The sequence below is a fragment of the Lampris incognitus genome, chromosome 8 (genome assembly GCF_029633865.1).
Source record: "Lampris incognitus isolate fLamInc1 chromosome 8, fLamInc1.hap2, whole genome shotgun sequence".
Lineage (NCBI taxonomy): Eukaryota > Metazoa > Chordata > Actinopteri > Lampriformes > Lampridae > Lampris > Lampris incognitus.
The window spans coordinates 34,107,284-34,126,989 of NC_079218.1; the positions used below are offsets into that span (position 1 = coordinate 34,107,284).

The 19,706-nt window shown below is 44.2% G+C and overlaps 1 protein-coding gene across 1 annotated transcript in view; it reads right to left on the reverse strand.

Annotated features, from left to right (window-relative positions):
- LOC130116876 (rho GTPase-activating protein 26-like) overlaps positions 1-19,706 on the reverse strand; it is a 169,351-nt gene that overhangs the window by 67,320 nt on the left and 82,325 nt on the right. The window contains exons 6-15 of the mRNA XM_056284964.1: positions 19,367-19,477; positions 18,208-18,312; positions 16,213-16,342; positions 14,195-14,295; positions 11,265-11,359; positions 8,675-8,753; positions 6,100-6,136; positions 5,167-5,232; positions 2,571-2,645; positions 1,529-1,613 (exon numbers count right to left, since the gene is read on the reverse strand). Coding sequence (XP_056140939.1) covers positions 1,529-1,613; positions 2,571-2,645; positions 5,167-5,232; positions 6,100-6,136; positions 8,675-8,753; positions 11,265-11,359; positions 14,195-14,295; positions 16,213-16,342; positions 18,208-18,312; positions 19,367-19,477 — 884 coding nt within the window. The remainder of the gene's footprint in view (positions 1-1,528; positions 1,614-2,570; positions 2,646-5,166; positions 5,233-6,099; positions 6,137-8,674; positions 8,754-11,264; positions 11,360-14,194; positions 14,296-16,212; positions 16,343-18,207; positions 18,313-19,366; positions 19,478-19,706) is intronic.

The window sequence follows — 19,706 nt, forward strand, 5'->3', positions numbered from 1 at the left end:
AAAAATAAGTCATACTAGCACAACAGCATACATTTGAAGCCAACAAAGTGTAGGAGGGTTGATTCAGAGCAGGGAGAAGTAGAGCACTATAAATCCAAGCCTTACAGGTTGACAAAAAAAACAAAAAAACAACAAAAAAAACCCATACCAAATACTTTGGAGTGGGGAAACTTGGAGTAACCCATTCGTTTTATGTGGTATGCCCACATTAATGCGGTACGCCAAGATTTATTCCATCAAGGTTCTTTCATTTATACCTTAAGTTACACAATCCTGCAGATTGCTTTCCTTGTTTAACTTGCTGAAACTGTGCACTGATGGGGCATCCGGGTAGCGTGGTGGTCTATTCCATTGCCTATCAACACAGGGATCGCCGGTTCAAATCCCCGTGTTACCTCCGGCTTGGTCGGGCGTCCCTACAGACACAATTGGCCGTGTCTGTGGGTGGGAAGCCGGATGTGGGTATGTGTCCTGGTCGCTGCACTAGTGCCTCCTCTGGTCGGTCGGGGCTCCTGTTCGGGGGGGAGGGGGAACTGGGAGGGAATAGCATGATCTTCCCATGCGCTACGTCCCCCTGGCAAAACTCCTCACCGTCAGGTGAAAAGAAGCAGCTGGCAACTCCACATGTATCGAAGGAGACATGTAGTAGTCTGCAGCCCTCCCCGGATAGGCAGAGGGGGTGGAGCAGAGATCGGGACGGCTCAGAAGAGTGGGGTAATTGGCCGGATACCATTGGGGAGAAAAAGAGGGCGGGGGGAATAAATACATAAAATAATAACACGTCTTCTCTATGTTGTGTAGTTGGCAGAGAGCTGGCGGGATGATGGAGGAGGGAGGTCATGTAATGTGTAGTGTGACAGACACAAACAAACAAAACAGCCGATCGGGAGAGGTCTGCAGCCCTCCCGGGATCGGCAGAGGGTGTGGAGCAGTGACCGGGACAGCTCGGAAGGGTAGGGTAATTGGCCGGATACAGTTGGGGAGGGAAAAAAAGGGGGGGGCAGGGGGGGCATCCCCTCCCAAAAAAAGAAATTCTGCATTGATAATGCAATGATGTCTTGATGACCCTAAATCACACATATCTGACATATTTTAAATAAAACAATGTCACCAGCACTGTTGTGTCAGCACCTTTCCAAACGCTAAATGCAAGGAATATAAAAATGGAAAAAAAAATGGTTAAACGTGAGTGTTAGCCATTGATGCTGTAGTATCTGTGGGTGAACACCTTACATTAGCTTGTTCTACCATACCTGTATGTTAGCAACAATAACTTTGCATCCTTTTAAGACTCAACAGTGTGTGACTTCTCCCATTGGCTGCTATGGTGAACACATAAAACCAATGTTTTTTTTCCCCTTAGAAAAGTCCAGATGAACACATACAGAAGCATTCATAATTAAGATATCTGTGGATTAGCTATTGCTCTAAATATGCCAGTGACAGAAGGTATCACAAAGGACAATTGTTTGCATGCAAATCTCTAGGATTATAACTTTAACGGATATGTAATTCTTCCTGCACTGACCTTAGGTAGTGCTTGATAGCACTGGTAATGGTCTTAATCTCCCACTCCGGGCTGTCCAATTCCACATCGGCACATGTCTTAGGATCTGATATGAGGAAAATATGGAAACAGAGAGGCAGACATTTAGATACTATTCGAACCAACACAAATGTATCCTTTGTCATTTTTGATATAAATGCTCTTTCATCTTTTTACTTTTCCTATCTGTCTCTTGTGTTGAGAGCTCTGCTCTCCCTTTAGTATCTCTTTCAAAATTGACCTCAACTATGAAAATACCAAAGAGATCTTGTCAGATAGACACACATGTTTTCATTTTTCATCAAGTAGGTCTCCATGTGTTTATTTGATAATGTGCGCACGTGTGGAGACGTGTGCATCCCTGAATGTGTGTTTGTGTATGAGGGTGTGTGTGTATATGAGTGTGTGTGTAAGAGAAAGAGCGAGTGTGAGTGAGTGAGTGAGTGAGTATGTGTGTGTGTGTGTGTGTGTGTGTGTGTGTGTGTGTGTGTGTGTGTGTGTGTGTGTGTGCGTGCGTGAGTGTGTGTGTGTGTGTGTGTGTGTGTATGCGTGAGTGAGTGTGTGTGTACATGAGTGAGTGTGTGTGTGCATGAGTGAGTGTGTGTGTACATGAGTGAGTGAGTGAGTGTGTGTGTGTGAGTGAGTGAGTGAGTGTGTGTGTACATGAGTGAGTGTGTGTGTGTGTGTGTGTGTGTGTTAGTGTGTGTTTGTGCATGAGTGAGTGTGTGTGTACATGAGTGAGTGAGTGTGTGTGTATGTGTACATGTGTGAGTGAGTGTGGGTGTGTATGTACATGAGTGTGTGTGTGTGTGTGTGTGTGTGTGTGTGTGTGTGTGTGTGTGTGTGTGTGTGTGTGTGTGTACTTACCCATGGCAAGGCCTAATAGTTTTGTGTGTGTGTGTATGTACATGAGTGAGTGAGTGTGTGTGTGTGTATGTACATGAGTGAGTGAGGGTGTGTGTGTGTGTGTGTGTGTGTGTGTGTGTGTGTGTGTGTGTGTGTGTGTGTGTGTGTGTATACTTACCCATGGCAAGGCCTAATAGTTTTTGTACTCTGGAGCTGACTCCTACAATTCTGTACAAGCCCTGCTCATCAATTCCTAAAGACAGGAGGAGAGAGCAGAGGAGGTGAGAGGAGAGAGAGGTTGCTCACTCAGAGTCTAGAAGTTGAGTAGTCAATGGTTGCTATGGATTCATGTCCTTTTTTAAATGCAGAAGGGATCTTTTAAATAGCATAGAACTGAATGCAGCAAAAAAAAAAGAAAAGAAACAGAAACAAAAACAAAAAAACAAAAGAAAAGAAAAAGCACAATCAGATTTGCATAGAACACAGCCGTGTAACACTCACTGGACAATCTCTATATGTCTGTGGGGAATAGAGGTAAACTACCTGGTAAAAATAGATTGTTGAATTAATGAGATCATTACTCTGCTGAAAGGAAGTGAAGACTAACAATTTCACTAGAATTCAAATAACATCCACCCATCCATTATCCAAGCCACTTATCCCAACTGGGGTCGCAGGACGCTGGAGCCTATCCCAGCAGTCATTGGGCGGCAGGCGGGGAGTAACCTTGGACAGGCCGCCAATCCATCACAGGGCCAACACACACACACACACACACACACACACACACACACACACACACACACACACACACACACACCTAGGGACAATTTAGTACGGCTGATTCAGCTGACCTACATGTCTTTGGACTGTGGAAGGAAACCAGAGCCCCCGGAGGAAACCTATGCACACACGGGGAGAACATGCAAACTCCACATAGAGCACGACCCGGGATGACCCCCAAGGTTAGACTACCCCGGGGCTCGAACCCTGGATCTTCTTGCTGTGAGGCGACTGCGTTAACCACTGCGCCACCGTGCCGCTCAAATAATAACAATAAGGGATGGTTAAAAAAATAATTTAGAAAAAGTTCGTCACTTCTCAACATTATCATTGTATCCGTTATCAGATGACAAACAAACCCAAGAGGTGCATTGCTACGCTGCTGGAGAACTCACACTGTTAGGTAAAACTCCTGTTCCTGCCACGACATAGATACGCTGGCCCAAGTTAAATTGTAAATGGTTCATTTCTGAAAAATAGGGCCTTTATTAGGGCTGTGGTAGAATATTTGTAGATATGAATACGGCATACATCGTACGTGTGTGTGTGTGTGTGTATATATATACACTACCGTTCAAAAGTTTGGGATCACCCAAACAATTTTGTGTTTTCCATGAAAAGTCACACTTATTCACCACCATATGTTGTGAAATGAATAGAAAATAGAGTCAAGACATTGACAAGGTTAGAAATAATGATTTGTATTTGAAATAAGATTTTTTTTACATCAAACTTTGCTTTCGTCAAAGAATCCTCCATTTGCAGCAATTACAGCATTGCAGACCTTTGGCATTCTAGCTGTTAATTTGTTGAGGTAATCTGGAGAAATTGCACCCCACGCTTCCAGAAGCAGCTCCCACAAGTTGGATTGGTTGGATGGGCACTTCTTTGAGCAGATTGAGTTTCTGGAGCATCACATTTGTGGGGTCAATTAAACGCTCAAAATGGCCAGAAAAAGAGAACTTTCATCTGAAACTCGACAGTCTATTCTTGTTCTTAGAAATGAAGGCTATTCCATGCGAGAAATTGCTAAGAAATTGAAGATTTCCTACACCGGTGTGTACTACTCCCTTCAGAGGACAGCACAAACAGGCTCTAACCAGAGTAGAAAAAGAAGTGGGAGGCCGCGTTGCACAACCGAGCAAGAAGATAAGTACATTAGAGTCTCTAGTTTGAGAAACAGACGCCTCACAGGTCCCCAACTGGCATCTTCATTAAATAGTACCTGTTAGAGCCTGTTTGTGCTGTCCTCTGAAGGGAGTAGTACACACCGGTGTAGGAAATCTTCAATTTCTTAGCAATTTCTCACATGGAATAGCCTTCATTTCTAAGAACAAGAATAGACTGTCGAGTTTCAGATGAAAGTTCTCTTTTTCTGGCCATTTTGAGCGTTTAATTGACCCCACAAATGTGATGCTCCAGAAACTCAATCTGCTCAAAGAAGTGCCCATCCAACCAATCCAACTTGTGGGAGCTGCTTCTGGAAGCGTGGGGTGCAATTTCTCCAGATTACCTCAACAAATTAACAGCTAGAATGCCAAAGGTCTGCAATGCTGTAATTGCTGCAAATGGAGGATTCTTTGACGAAAGCAAAGTTTGATGTAAAAAAAATCTTATTTCAAATACAAATCATTATTTCTAACCTTGTCAATGTCTTGACTCTATTTTCTATTCATTTCACAACATATGGTGGTGAATAAGTGTGACTTTTCATGGAAAACACGAAATTGTTTGGGTGATCCCAAACTTTTGAACGGTAGTGTATATATATATATATATATAGGATTATGTACACACACACACACACAAGTAGATAGATAGATAGATAGATAGATAGATAGATAGATAGATAGATAGATAGATAGATAGATAGATAGATAGATAGATAGATAGATAGATAGATAGATAGATAGATAGATAGATAGATAGATATAATATGCCAGATATCAGCTGAATAGAACCAGATAGAAGAGAAAATCTCGTTATCTTACCTCGAGTTTCCACTGCATAGATGAATTTCTTTATCACGTTGAACCCTATCACATCCAGCTGGGCCACTGACAGAGATGGAAGGAAAGAATGGCAGGGAGAGAAAAGACAGGAGGAGTGAGGCGATGAGAAAAATGTCAATTTAATATACAAGCTCAAGCTTCACGGAAAGCCATGCACACATACTAGCAATCTGCCTTGGAGAGGCGCTCCACATGGAGAGCATGTGAAGGACATATTTAGGCCATTCTAAAAAGATTACCTTGCCATATTTTTTGATTTTGTTGATCCCCATGGGGAAATTACGCTCTGCATTTAACCCATCCTAGCTGTGTAGCTAGGAGCAGTGGGCAGCCGCCGTGCAGCGCCCGGGGACCAACTCCAGTTCGTCTTGCCACGCCTCGGTCAGGGGCACAGACAGGAGCATTAACCCTAACATGCATGTCTTTTTGATGGTGGGGGAAACTGGAGCACCTGGAGAAAACCCACCGCAGACACGGAGAGAACATGCAACCCCGTGGTTCGAACCCAGGACCTTCCTGCTGTGAAGCGACAGCGCTAACCACTGTGCCACCATGCCGTCCAGACTGTGGCTAGCTACGAGAGACTAACTATATACCTAACAATATTTCAGTTGAAATAAGTGTAAGATGGGCATTTAGGAATGAAAGTTGTTGCTCTGTCCAAAATGCAAAAGCAAAACATATCAATCACAAACAGTTAAAATCTGTAAATATTGATTCTCTTCCATACAACAGCGTTCACATATTTTGTATCATACAAGCACAGAAATATATCAGTTAATAAATACAGTGACCAGTATGTTCATCCTGTTGGAAAAAAACAAAACAAAACAAAAAAGAAAACAAATTATAATGATCAAAAACTAAGAAACTGAACTCTTCACCAAAGCTGATAAATCACAAATGACTTACTGCCTTCAGTCTGGTTATCTCTGTTCAGATTGTATACCTGCAATGCCAAAGCCAAAACACTACCATTAGTCATGGAATTAGTCATGTAATTAGTCTCTGTAAAGTTTCTGGGTAATTAGTGCAGTACATTCAGCTGTCAACAACTGGTCTTTCCCTACTGGTGCTGGCTCTCAGACTACCTCAGCCTGATAATGATTATGCTTATATGCACCCAAATATCCTGAATACTGAAGCAACATTTCTATTAAAGTGTTTACATGGTCCAAAGTAACATGAATGCTCTGATAGCTGGTGAACATGGATTCTTTTGCAAATCAATCGAAAATCTGCTATCTAGGCTTTTTATGTGACATGCCTGTTGAGCTTTCACACAAGCATTTGCAAAAGCAAATAAATAAATAAATAAATAAATTGCAAATTCGTTTATATGCACCTCCATGCACTAGAGATCCTGTCTAACCACTTCATTACAAAACAGTATTACTACAAGTGTATGAAAGATAAACATCAAAAATAAAGGCATCTTCACATTCATCTTCACTACATTTTAACCTGACGCAGATTAAAGAGGCCTTTGTGGTAGTCCACAACGTTCTGTAAAGTCTGCGTAATGCCTTTGCTCATTACCATATTAATAGCGTGCACGTCGGTGTTTACGTTTGCTTCTCTTACTAATCCCCTTGAGGAAATTCATGTACTGCAAATTAACCCATCCTAGCTGTGATCTGTGTAGCTAGGAGCAGTGGGCTGCCACCTTCATGCAGCACCCGGGGACCAACTTCAGCTCTTTTCCCATTGCCTTGCTCAGGGGCACAGACAGGAGTATTAACCCTAACATGCATGTTTCTTTTTTGATGGTGGGGGAAACCGGAGCACCCGGAGAAACCCCACCGCAGACACGGGGAGAACATGCAAACTCCACACAGAGGATGACCTGGGAGGACCCCAAGGTTTGACAACCCTGGGGTTCGAACCCAGGACTCTCTTGCTGTGAGGTTGACAGCGCTAAACCACTGGGCCACCATGCCGTGTTTAAGTTACACCCCGCTTAAATTGAACACGGGTGATGACTAGGGCCCACTACCAAAATCAGCAAGGAAATTGCGGTGTGGGTACATCATTCCCCATTTAGTGTTGACTTTTGCCATCTGCAATAGCCTAATTTCCATAAAAATATCGAAAATCGTATACTCTTGTGATCGGTGATGTGCCTGAACAGCTAATCTCATTATGAGCCCCGCACATTCTCTATGAGCACTGCAGTGAGACAGTTTACTGGGAAGCCAATATGTTCAGTTCATACAGCACATCATGCATGCTTCACAAGATGGGAAGATTAGCTGCTCTTTGAACTATTCTCTCTCTCTCGCTCTCTTTCTTCTTTCTCTCTCTCCATCTCTCTTCTTTCTCTCTCATCCCTCTCTTCTTTCTCCATCTCTCTCTTCTCTCTCTCTCAGATTTTTCATCTTTTATCTTTCAGATATGTCAGATGCTTTACCCTTATGGACAACTTAGATGAGTTTATTGCACGGTGGGGTTTAACTACAGCCATTTGCTCAGTCACTGAGGGGCAATTCGTGTTTGATTCTGTTTTTGCATCCAATTTTTGAACCCTTTGGGAGTATGTGACTTGAACCACCTTTTAAAGTTTAAAGCATGTTTTACTATTATGCATTTTATTCGAGTAATATTTCTTTTCTATGATTTACTTTTTTCTGTGCATTCATTTTTGTGCTTGGAAAAATCTGTCTTGCCTGTCCATCTTTTTCTCTTTGAATCAATCTGGGGTTCTGTGATGGAAGATGACTTTTTTTTTGGATGTGTTAATGTAAAGGAGTTACTTATGTTGATGTTATGTTGATATTATATATATATAGTTATTCATTCATTATCCAAATTGCTTATCCTGCTCTCAGGGTCAAGGGGATGCTGGAGCCTGTCCCAGCCGATATTGGGCAGCTGGCGGGGAGACACCCTGGACAGGCTGTCAGTCCATCACAGCCCCCCCCCCCCCACACACACACACACACCACACACACCTAGGGACAATTTAGCATGGCCAATTCACCTGACCTACATATCTTTGGACTGTGGGAGGAAACCGGAGCACCCGGAGGAAACCCACGCAGACACAGGGAGAACATGCAAACTCCACACAGAGGACGACCCAGGATGACCCCCCAAGGTCGCACACGAAACAGGCCTGTACTGCAATGTATTAATTTTTTTTCTTCCCTGTATCTGTATTGATATACTGCTCATTAGTTGAGCACTTACGTATAGCAACACCATTGACGGTTTTGGAAAAAAATGCTATATATAGTCTTATATATAGTTATAGTTATGTATATAAAGTTTTATATATATATATATATAGTTATATATATAGTCTTATATAAAGTTATAATTATATATATATAAAGTTATATATATATATGTTGAAGTGTTATGTTATGATGAGAAATGGATATGCCATTGTTGAAGTTTTGTTTCATGTAAAATAAAAAGTTAAAAAAAATCCTCTCCCTCTCTCTCAGCCAGGTGGAGATGGGGACAGGTAACCTTAATAACGTACCGGCTCTCTTCCATCCATGGCTTCCATCCATAACCTCCGGTCCTCTTCTGACAAAGCCTGCATGGTGATCACCCCTTGCCTGCACGTGTACACACACACAAACACACACACATGCACGTTTATTTGTTCATCAACTATAATACAGGAAGACACATCCGTGTATACACAGACACACACATTTAAATAACTGTCTAAATGTGATATGGAAAAATACACACGCACTCGCACATGCGCACCCATAGATGTCCACCCATATGTGCACCAGCGCATATGTAAATGAACACCCACTCACACAAGCACAAACGTAGACACACATACATAAAAAGTGCCACTTTAATGAAAGCCGAAAAGGAAAGTCTTCATTAATAACTCCAACATGTTTCCTATCTGTTTGCTTGCCCCCCGCCCAGGGGAGGTGCAAGGGGTGAGGGCAAGCACAAGAGCAGCTACTCTGGAGGTGGTACGAACTCCGTGCTTTGTTCAACAACACTTAGCGGCACCAGTAGGGTGCGGGGGGTTTATACACACACACACTCATGCACAGGCACAGCAGTACAGCGCGGGCCACAGCAGGAATGGAAGGGTGCTTCACGTAGGCTGCAACAGATCCCCTCCATCACCATCCACTGCAGCTGCTGCACCCACCACGCAAGCCATGCAGCCACCACACTGCTGACCTCTAATGGACCCGCACACGTGTCACGCCGCGACCATGCCTGGTGTGGCCCAGATGTCTCACACACACACACACACACACACACACACACACACACACACACACACACACATACACATACACACACATACACAAACACACAAACATACACACACACACATGCACACACACATAAACGCATACAACACACACACACACACAACCACACACACACACACACACACACACACACACACACACACACACACACACACACACACACACATACACACAAACATACACACACACACATGCACACACACATAAACGCATACAACACACACACACACACAACCACACACACACACACACACACACACACACAGGGTACAAGGACTTGTCAGTCTTGTCCACTCGTGTCCTCAAGGTTTCCAGTCAGGCCCAGCCTCATCTCAGCAAATGTGTTGTGTGTCAGCTGGCAGGCCTGTCTACTTCAGCTGTCATCGCTGCACTGCGCTGCTTCGTCCTCCCACGCACAGCAGTATCACACGCTGCCACTCCAGCACAGCAACATGCGGGGACACACAGCAACATGCGGGGACACACAGCAACATGCGGGGACACACAGCAACATGCAGAGCACACACAGGCACCGACACGGCCGAGGGTGAAGACACTAACAGGCAAATGGACGAACTCGCAAAAGCTGCACTGCTGCACGTGTGAACACACAAGCAATCAAACACAAAAGTGCACACAAGCACGTACGGCAAACTGATGTTTTTTTTCTTCATTAAATGCTCTTTCTCTCTCCCTCCCCTTCTTCTCCTTCTTTCACTCACACTCACTCTGAATCACACTGCACACACACACACACACACACACACACACATGGGATGAAACAAACATCCATCTATATGAATTAGTGAACAGGGCTGAGTGATAGAATGTGTTGATCTAAAAGCCTTGGAGAAAAAGGAGAAGAGGAGAGGCAGGAGGGGGAGGGAAAGATGGTGGAGAAAGGAGGAGGAGAGAGGAGGGGTGAAAATTGAAGAGACATGGAGGACACGATGACAAGTGGAAAGGAAAGAGGAGAGGGAGGTGAGGAGAGAAGTGAGGGATGAAGGATTTGACAAGGAGAGGGTGGAGCGATGGATGGAGGGGAGCAGGTGAACTGGAGAAAGGAGGAGGAGGTTGCGGCAGGAGGGATGAAAGGGGGGGGTGGAAGCATTAGACGAGGGGACATGGGGACAAAGTCCACACGGAGTTTGCCTGCTGAGCGCAAGAGGACCAACAGGCCTCCAAATCTAGAATAACGCAGCAGCACCACCATGTGGCTGAGATTGGTAACTACAACACAGAGAGTGATTGGCGTTTAACGTCGAGCCAGACACACACTGAGAAAAAGAAAAGAACAGTAAATAGAAACCCTGAGGAGAGTCACATGGGGAAAGGTTTTCAGGAAAATAAATGCCACAGCCACAGTGGCAGGCGTCCACTCTTCTCGTCTGTTAAATGGCTCTAACACAGACGCAGACACGGGTCATACCCTCAATGTAAAGTGACTTTGAATGCTGACTAGTGTGAAAAGTGAATAAGGAGGTTTCCTTGAGGTCGGTCACATGCAGGGCACAGGCCTAAGAGTCAATGACACATTGGTGAAAGAAGCAGTCCACAAGATAGCCCCAATAATGCTATGTATGAATCAGGCAAGCAGATTTATGATGTGACCTGATGTCACGCTTTAGTATCCCCAGACAGATTAGCATTTGTTTCAGGACTTGGGTTTACAAAATACCCAGATGTACAGCAAACAGGACTGTAGCAACAATCCCTGTGTATCAGCAAATAGCCAACCTTATTTTTACAAGATTCACACACAGACACACACACAGACACACACACAGACACACACACACACACACACACACACACCTGTCCACAGCCTCCACATCAAAGCAGAACCTCTTCTCTATGGAGTCCGTCTTCCTCCTGGTGCAGGACTTGAGGGTGAAGCTCTCCTCCTCTCCCTGACAGAAAGACAGATATATTACAAGTATTGTCAGTAATGCACTGTTTACTATAAAGTGCTCCTTAAACTATGGGTCAAGAATGTCCAACTGTTTGGGGTCCAGACCCATTGTACTTGGTGTTCACTTGGCTGTATGCTCCAACACTGAGTGCAGCAGAACTAGAAGTAGCCTTACATAAGCTAGCCTTAGTTCAGCTAGGCAAAACCACACCAAACTGAACAATGGATATGTACGGCTATAGCAAATAAGACAGGCGCAGTTTTGTAAACTGTATTACATACTGCATTTACCTGAAACCCCTTACTAATGTTAATATGCTGTGGGTATTTGTGTTGATGTTTTCTCTTCCTAGTGACATACGAGTCCACTCAACGTGCAAGTAATTTATGGCAAATATTTCCATATAAATAACTCCACTATATACATGTCTATATATTTCTTTTATTCATTATTTTTGCATTTTGTGCATGAACGCCTATTGTTTTTTTTTAAATCCCTATACTATTGTCGCCCATAAGATATTACTAAGAAAGAAAGCCGCTTTATTTTGTTATTGCATTCTCCCTGTTATTGTATTCTTACAACGAATGTGTCCTCTGCATTTAACCCATCCTATTGTATAGGAGCACTGGACAGCTGCAGCATCCGGGGACCAACTCCAGTTCTTCTTTCCATTGCCCTGCTCAGGGGCAGGAGTATTAACCCTAACATGCATGTCTTTTTGATGGTGGGAGGAAACCGGAGCACCCGGAGGAAACCCACGCAGACACAGGAAGAACATGCAAACTCCACACAGAAAGGACCTGGGAAAGGCTGGGGTTCGAACCCAGGACCTTCGTGTTGTGAGGCAATGGTGCCAACCACCGGGCCACCGTGCCCTAGATACGTGGATTCTCTTAGATTCTGAAATGTGCTTCTCTAGCCATTCTTCAACACTCTTCTTACCTTAACCATTTGTATTGTGTCCCTTTTGGTGTGTGTGGTGGATGTGTGTGTGTGTCACACTGAGTAGAAATGTTTTGTGTGTGCAAACCTATTTGATGCTCAGTAAACTCAACACCTTTGTTTTGACCAAACCAAATCCCCCATCCATCCATTATCCAAACTGCTTATTCTGCTCTCAGGCTCACGGGATGCTGGAGCCTATCCCAGCAGCCACTGGGCAGCAGGCAGGGAGACATTTAGTCCAGCTGATTCACCTGACCTACATGTCTTTGGACTGTGGGAGGAAACCTGAGTACCAAGAGGAAACCCACGCAGAAAGGGGGGGGGGCATGCAAACTCCACCCAGAGGACGACCAGAGATGACCCCCAAGGTTGGACTACCCCGGGGCTTGAACCCAGGACTTTCTTGCTCTGAGGCGACTGCACTAACCACTGCACCACTGTGCTGCCACAAACCAAATCAAACAAAAGCCAAGCAAAGAAAATCACCTAAACTGGACCAAAGTCAGATCAGCTCAGCTGAAACAAACACATTTGGGCCCACATGTTAAGCCAACATCATTTCCTCTACCCTGCGTATCTGCCATCACCTGACGGCCTCTCTTGTTGCCATTCCAGTCATTCATTGGCAGCCAGCGCTTGGCTCAGAGGCACAGCAGCAGTTAGAACACCTACACACCGCCTCATATGACTTAACTGACAAAGGAGATGTGGTCTTTTATCGCTCTGCTTTCATCGTTTTTTCCATTGCCGTCTTGACTTGCTCTTTCCTGTCCACGCCTGTGTTCTGCATTTGTGTACTGAATTGTGCATCGAGTCGCCAAACAAACCAGTTAAAACAGAAAAGTTACCCTATCGACTGAATGCTTCATTTTCTTATGTTGACAAGATAAGCTACAGATGAAATGCACTTTATTGTCCTCATGGGGACATTTGTCTTAGAACTGACTGCACACGCTGGTGTATAGCTGCCTACATATTATGAACATACCGCACACACAACAATTAAAACATGGAAAGAACAGCCCATTGTACGTATTCTACAAGCAATAATAAAACACATGGCGACATATTACACAACCGCTCACATCACACCTTGGAACTACTGCACAACCGCTGTGGCCTCAAACAACGGTTTTCTTCTTCATTTGTATTTCTGTTCAGTTTTTCAATTTTACTTAAATTTTGCTTTGTAAACAATCGACTGTCACAGTGAGTAGAACGTCTGAAAAGTTATCTGGCAAACGAAAACAGATTCTGTTTGGGATTTTGTCAAAACAGAATGCCTTCCCCTTCACCGAGGCTACGCTGGGAGGTGTGCTGGGAGATACTACCCTGTGTGTCTGGGTCAGTTCAGGTGGATGAAACCTGCAGTCGGTCATTAACAATTAAGTGGGTAACAACAAAAAAACTTGGCTTCACACACACACACACACAGCCATGCACATTAAAACCCAGCCAGTTATACATTAATACAGAAATACACAAAAACAAACACACACACACACACACACAAACAAATACGCACACACAAAAATACATACAGACTCTCTCTCTCTCTCTCTCTCTCTCTCTCTCACACACACACACACACACACATACACCTTGCACTCAGTGTGTTAATTAGTTTTTGAGACTGACACAGCAGGCCAAGCTGGAGTCATGTCAACTTGTGCCAATTGCGAACCCAGGCTGGACTGACACTCAAGACATTCAAGCATTTGTGTGACAGACATAAATAGATAGACAGAGAGAGAGAGAGAGAGAGAGAGAGAGAGAGAGAGAGAGAGAGAGAGAGAGAGAGAGAGAGAGAGAGAGAGAGAGAGAGAGAGAGAGAGAGAGAGAGAGAGAGAGAGAGAGAGAGAGAGAGAGAGAAATGGAACTTACCACTTTCCCTCCTGATTTCTGATCAAACAGGACCATGGTGATCCTCTTGGGCTCCCGATGATATGTACAGTAGTACTTCACCCAGCTAGACACAAATGAACCTGAGACAGACATAGAAAGGGAAAGACGGAGAGAGAAACATAAAAACATAAAACACATTTTTAGAGATTGTCAGACAAACAGACAGAAACAGAGAGAGGGGGAGACAGACAGACAAAATGAAAGAAAGACAGTGACAGTGAGCCAGTGAAAGAGACAGAGGGAGAAAGAGAGACAGACAGAAAAGGATAATTATTACTGGAAAATGATCCCAACTTGAGCAGACAGTGCCAGTCAGTTCTGCATTAGTGCAGGTTGGGTTGCTATGGCAGCAGCATCAGCAGCAGCGCAGAGCTCCCAGTGATGCAAGCCTGACTTCCACTACCAGCACTTCATTACTATTTGTTTGTTCTGCCAGATACTGTGCATGTGTGTGTGTGTGTGTGTGTGTGTGTCGCGGTGGGGATGCATACGTATGGGACTTTACAAGTATGTTTATGCATTAAAATAGGAATGTGTGGCCCTACATGTTATATAGCAGCATTAAATGTCATTATTGGTATAAGTGATAGGGAAAAGGATGAAATAGAGGAGAAAGAGGACATGCATGATGAGGAGAGAGGAGGGAGGGTCAGAAAATACAGATTGATACCACATCGATTCCAATTAAATTCAGCCGTCCTTCTGTAACTTGTAATTTGTGATATTGGGCTATACAAATAAAACTGACTTGGCTTCTGAAGCAAACAACAAGAAGTGTACACCAAACTAAGTCATCTCTATTGATCAGTTTAAACAAGACAAACAAGGAAGGGATAGAGCAGATGAATGGAGATATATTGTGATGAGATTTCTTCATCGCTACAAGTGAAACAAATTTGCTCGTGAATGTCTTTTGTAGACTGATTTTGAGCTTTCCTAGCATAACTTTATGATGTTTTAAGCAATTCCAGATATCACAGGTCCATGAAGCAGAAATTGGCTGTACTCTTAAGATGCTAATTCTATATGTGGAGGAATAACACTAGCAGTGAATGAGAGAGATACACTGTGCCAATTCCTATTAATTTCATAAGCTGTATGTTGTATGTGGGTTGTATGTTTATGCATTCAAATAGTAATGTGTGTGCGCGTGTGTGTGTGTGTGTGTGTGTGTGTGTGTGTGTGTGTGTGTGGCAGTATCCTTAATGTGGCCACAAATATTATAGAGCAGTATTACATGTCATTTTTGCTGAACAAAAAGTAAGAAAATATGTTACAAGCAGACAAAGTTTTTTTTTCTCCCCCTTTTTCTCCCCAATTGTACCTGGCCAATCACTGAGCCGTCCCGGTCGCTGCTCCACCCCCTCTGCCGATCCGGGGAGGGCTGCAGACTACCACATGCCTCCTCCGATACATGTGGAGTCACCTGCCGCTTCTTTTCACCCGACAGTGAGGAGTTTCACCAAGGGGACGTAGCGCGTGGGAGGATCACGCTGTTATCCCCAGTTCCCCCTCCCCCCTGAACAGGTGCCTCGACTGACCAGAGGAGGCGCTAGGGCAGTATCCAGGCCACATACCCACATCCGGCTTCCCACCCGCAGACACAGCCAATTGTGTCCGTAGGGACGCCCGACCAAGCCGGAGGTAACACGGGGATTCAAACTGGCAATCTGAATAGACCGCCACGCTACCCAGATGCCCCCTGGCCACAGCTTTTTAAAAATTTCATCTTGTGTTTGAAAAAAAAAAACTGTTTGGAAAAGTTTAAAATAATTTAGTTAGAGGCATTAATTAGTACTGACGTCTCTGCACAGATGCACCTAGCCGTTTAGACGGTTGTACCGGCAAGCTTTTGCTTGGAAAAAAATGAACTGATCAGATTTTTTTGCCAGTCTCTTGCAATTTGGAAACTTCAGCAGTTTCCTTTTCTTCAAATGAACCGTCTAGCCCTAAAACACATGCTGGCACGGACACACCCAGAGAAAGAAGGTACGTACGTTTCTCCTGCACGAAGAGATAGCCCTCCATGGTGTGCTGGCTCACACTCTTGTGCTCATGAGGATTCTCTTTCATCTTCTTCATCAGACTCTCCACCTCGGACCGCGTGCTCTCAAAGCGGTTCCTCGTCTGTCGCAGCAATATAAGGGCACACAGGCAGACAGACAAACACGCACACACACATCAAAATGCTAAGAGACATAGAACATTTATTCAACCCTGAAGCATTCAAGCACCAACAAGTGATGTAATAAAAAGCATCAGGAGCACTGAGGTATTTTTGTTGTTGTTTTGATTTTTTTGGGAGGGGGGGGTATTGAATCAAAAGAGCTAAGTATGGGGGCATCCGGCTAGCGTAGCGGTCTATTCCACTGCTTACCAACATAGGGATCACCGATTTGAATCCCTGTGTTGCCTCCGGTTTGGTCAGGCATTCCTACAGACACAATTGGCTGTGTCTGTGGGTATGTGTCCTGATCGCTGCACTAGCGCCTCCTCTGGTCAGTCAGTGCAGCTGTTCGAGGGGGAGGGGGAGCTGGGGGGAATAGTGTGATCCTCCCATGTGCTATGTCCCCCTGGATAAACTTCTCACTGTCAGGTGAAAGAAGCGGCTGGTGACTCCACATGTATCGGAGGACGCATGTGGTAGTCTGCAGCCTTCCCCAGATCGGCAGAGGGGGTGGAGCGGTGACTGGGGCAGCTCGGAAGAGTGGGGTAATTGGCCAAGTAAACTGGGGATAAATAGGGGGGAAAATAAAAAGCTAAGTAGAGCATTCTAGTGTAGACCTGTCTCATATACTAAATTTAAACGCTATTCCCTTATTACTGTATTCCTTCAGTGAGCCAAAGAAAGCTCGTTACCTGGATATTTGCACTTGGACATATCAGGCCATGAGCTTGTTACTCTACAATTGCACAGTAGGAATAACAAGCGTCATCATTTCATAAGAACACAACTACATAAATTTCATTTTGATGGCTGGGTCTTTGACTTTGACCTCATGTACTATTTTCAGATGGGGGTTTGATTTGGTTTTTCCAACTTCCAGATTTTCTCTCTGTGACCTGTTCACATAAGGAAAGTTATTTTACTGTTCTTGGACCTCTGTCTGACATATGCTGCACTTTAAACCTTTGCTAATACAGTTAACCTGACTCATTGCGTAACCTTAATTTTGGATGATCTTTGAACTTGGATCCATAAACATGCTGGTTAGGTCATATTTATCATTTCTTTTTTTCCATCCATCCATTATCCAAACCGCTTATCCTGCTCTCAGGGTCATGGGGATGCTGGAGCCTATCCCAGCAGTCATTGGGCAGCAGGGAGGGAGACACCCTGGACAGGCTGCCAGTCCATCACAGGGCCCACACACACACACACCACACCCACACACACACACACACACACACCTAGGGACAATTTAGTATGGCTGATTCACCTGACCTACATGTCTTTGGACTGTGGGAGGAAACCGGAGCACCTGGAGGAAACCCACGCAGACACGGAGAGAACATGCAAACTTCACACAGAGGACGACCCAGGATGACCCCCAAGGTTGGACTACCTCGGGGCTCGAACCTAGAACCTTCTTGCCTCAAGTGACCATGCTAACAACTGCACCACCGTGCTGTCCCATTTCTTTTTTAATGTCCAAAAAGTTTCAATTTGTCATCATCCGTGTTGAGGACATAATATCCAGGAGTGTTTCTTGGGGGAAAGATTGGGAAGACAAAGTCATTTTTGGGTGCTGATGAGGAGCTCTGGGCAACCACTTGACCTCATGTTTTAAATGTTGCACATACATTCACGTAATCTATTACCATGGATGAATGCATAGTTATGGACCTTAGTGCCCCTGTGCTTTGCATGCAGGTTATAAGATTTGCAATCATATTTATGTGTGTGTGTGTGTGTGTGTGTGTGTGTGTGTGTGTGTGTGTGTGTGTGTGTGTGTGTGTGTGTGTGTGTCTCTGCGAACACGTGAACTTACATTCTGTATGCTGATGGTAAGGTCAGTCTTGAAGTGATTGAAGTCTTTGGCCAATTCGTATCCATGATGATAGTAGGTGAACAGGCCTTGGAGGAACGCCAGCAACTGACAAGTCAAAGATGGTAAAGAAAGGAGGGAAGGCAAAAAAGAAAGAAAATAGGTCGGGGGGGGAGAAGAAGAAGGTCGGCGCAGTGAGGAGTTGGACAGAAGAGGTTATGGAGAAAGCAAAGAAAGGGCAGAGAAATAGTAAGATGTGGTGGAGCAGACACAGTAGGAGAATGGCAAAAGAAGAATGGATGGGGAGACAAGGAGCAGCAGTAAAGAAGTAAGATATAGAACAGGGAGGTAGAAAGGAAAGTGGGTGAAGGACCAGTAAAATAACAAAGTGGAGCAGGAAAAAAGAGAACAAGAGAAGGACAGGGGAAGGAAGTGGGGTGTTGGAATCATAAGGGCCAGGAAAAAGATGAAATATAGGAGAAAGAGGACATGCACGAGGACGAGAGATGGTCAGAAAATACAGATTAATGCCACATTGATTCCAATTAAACTCAGCCATCCTTCTGAAACCAACAAAGAAGAGTGTAAGACAAACTAAGTCATCTCTATTGATCAGTTTAAACAAGCCAAGCAAGGAAGGAATACAATTCTTCTAGCAAATGAATGATGATGTACTATGATGAGGAGACTGAATAATTTGCTTCTAAAATGTGTTTTGAAGACCAATGTTGAGCTTGCCTAGCATAGCATTATCATTTCTTAAGCAATGACAGATATCACTGAGGTTCATTAAGCAGAGATTGACTATACTCTTAAGGTACCAATTCTAAATGCAGAGGAATAACATTAGCAGTGAGTGATTGAGCGATGCATGGTGCCCATTCCTACACCCTCCCTTACACCCACCCAGACCTGCTGAAGTGGAGTTTCTAACTAGAAGACAGCAGAAGAATTTGCATGTGACACTGAGCAGCTCCTGGGAGTAACTAATGTAATTGTGTGTGTGTGTGTGTGTGTGTGTGTGTAAGGTAGGACGTTGCCACAAGACAGCAAGTGCGCTTAGCCAATCTTCCTTAAACAAGCATTAGAAAAAAAAAACGACAGTAGAGAAAGTTGTTGTTTTTTTATATCAGGAAGAAATATAACAGTAGTGTTATCTTACGGGCTCAACAAATTCAAACATCTTCCTCTCTTGAACCTCCTGCACCTTGAAGACGTACTCCAGAGAGACCTCGTAAAAATGCTGCCGTACATTGTCTACCTGGCTGTCCGCCTAGAGTAGGAGAGAAGGAGAATGAAAGAAGGGTGGATGGATGGATGGATGAATAAATAAACAAGTGGTGTGGACGAAGAGATGGACGGATGGATGATACACAAGTGGTGTGGAAGATGGATGGATGGATAAATACACAAGTGGTGTGGACGAAGAGATGGATGGATGGATGGATGGATGGATGGATGGATGGATGGATGGATGGATGGATGGATGGATGGATGGATGG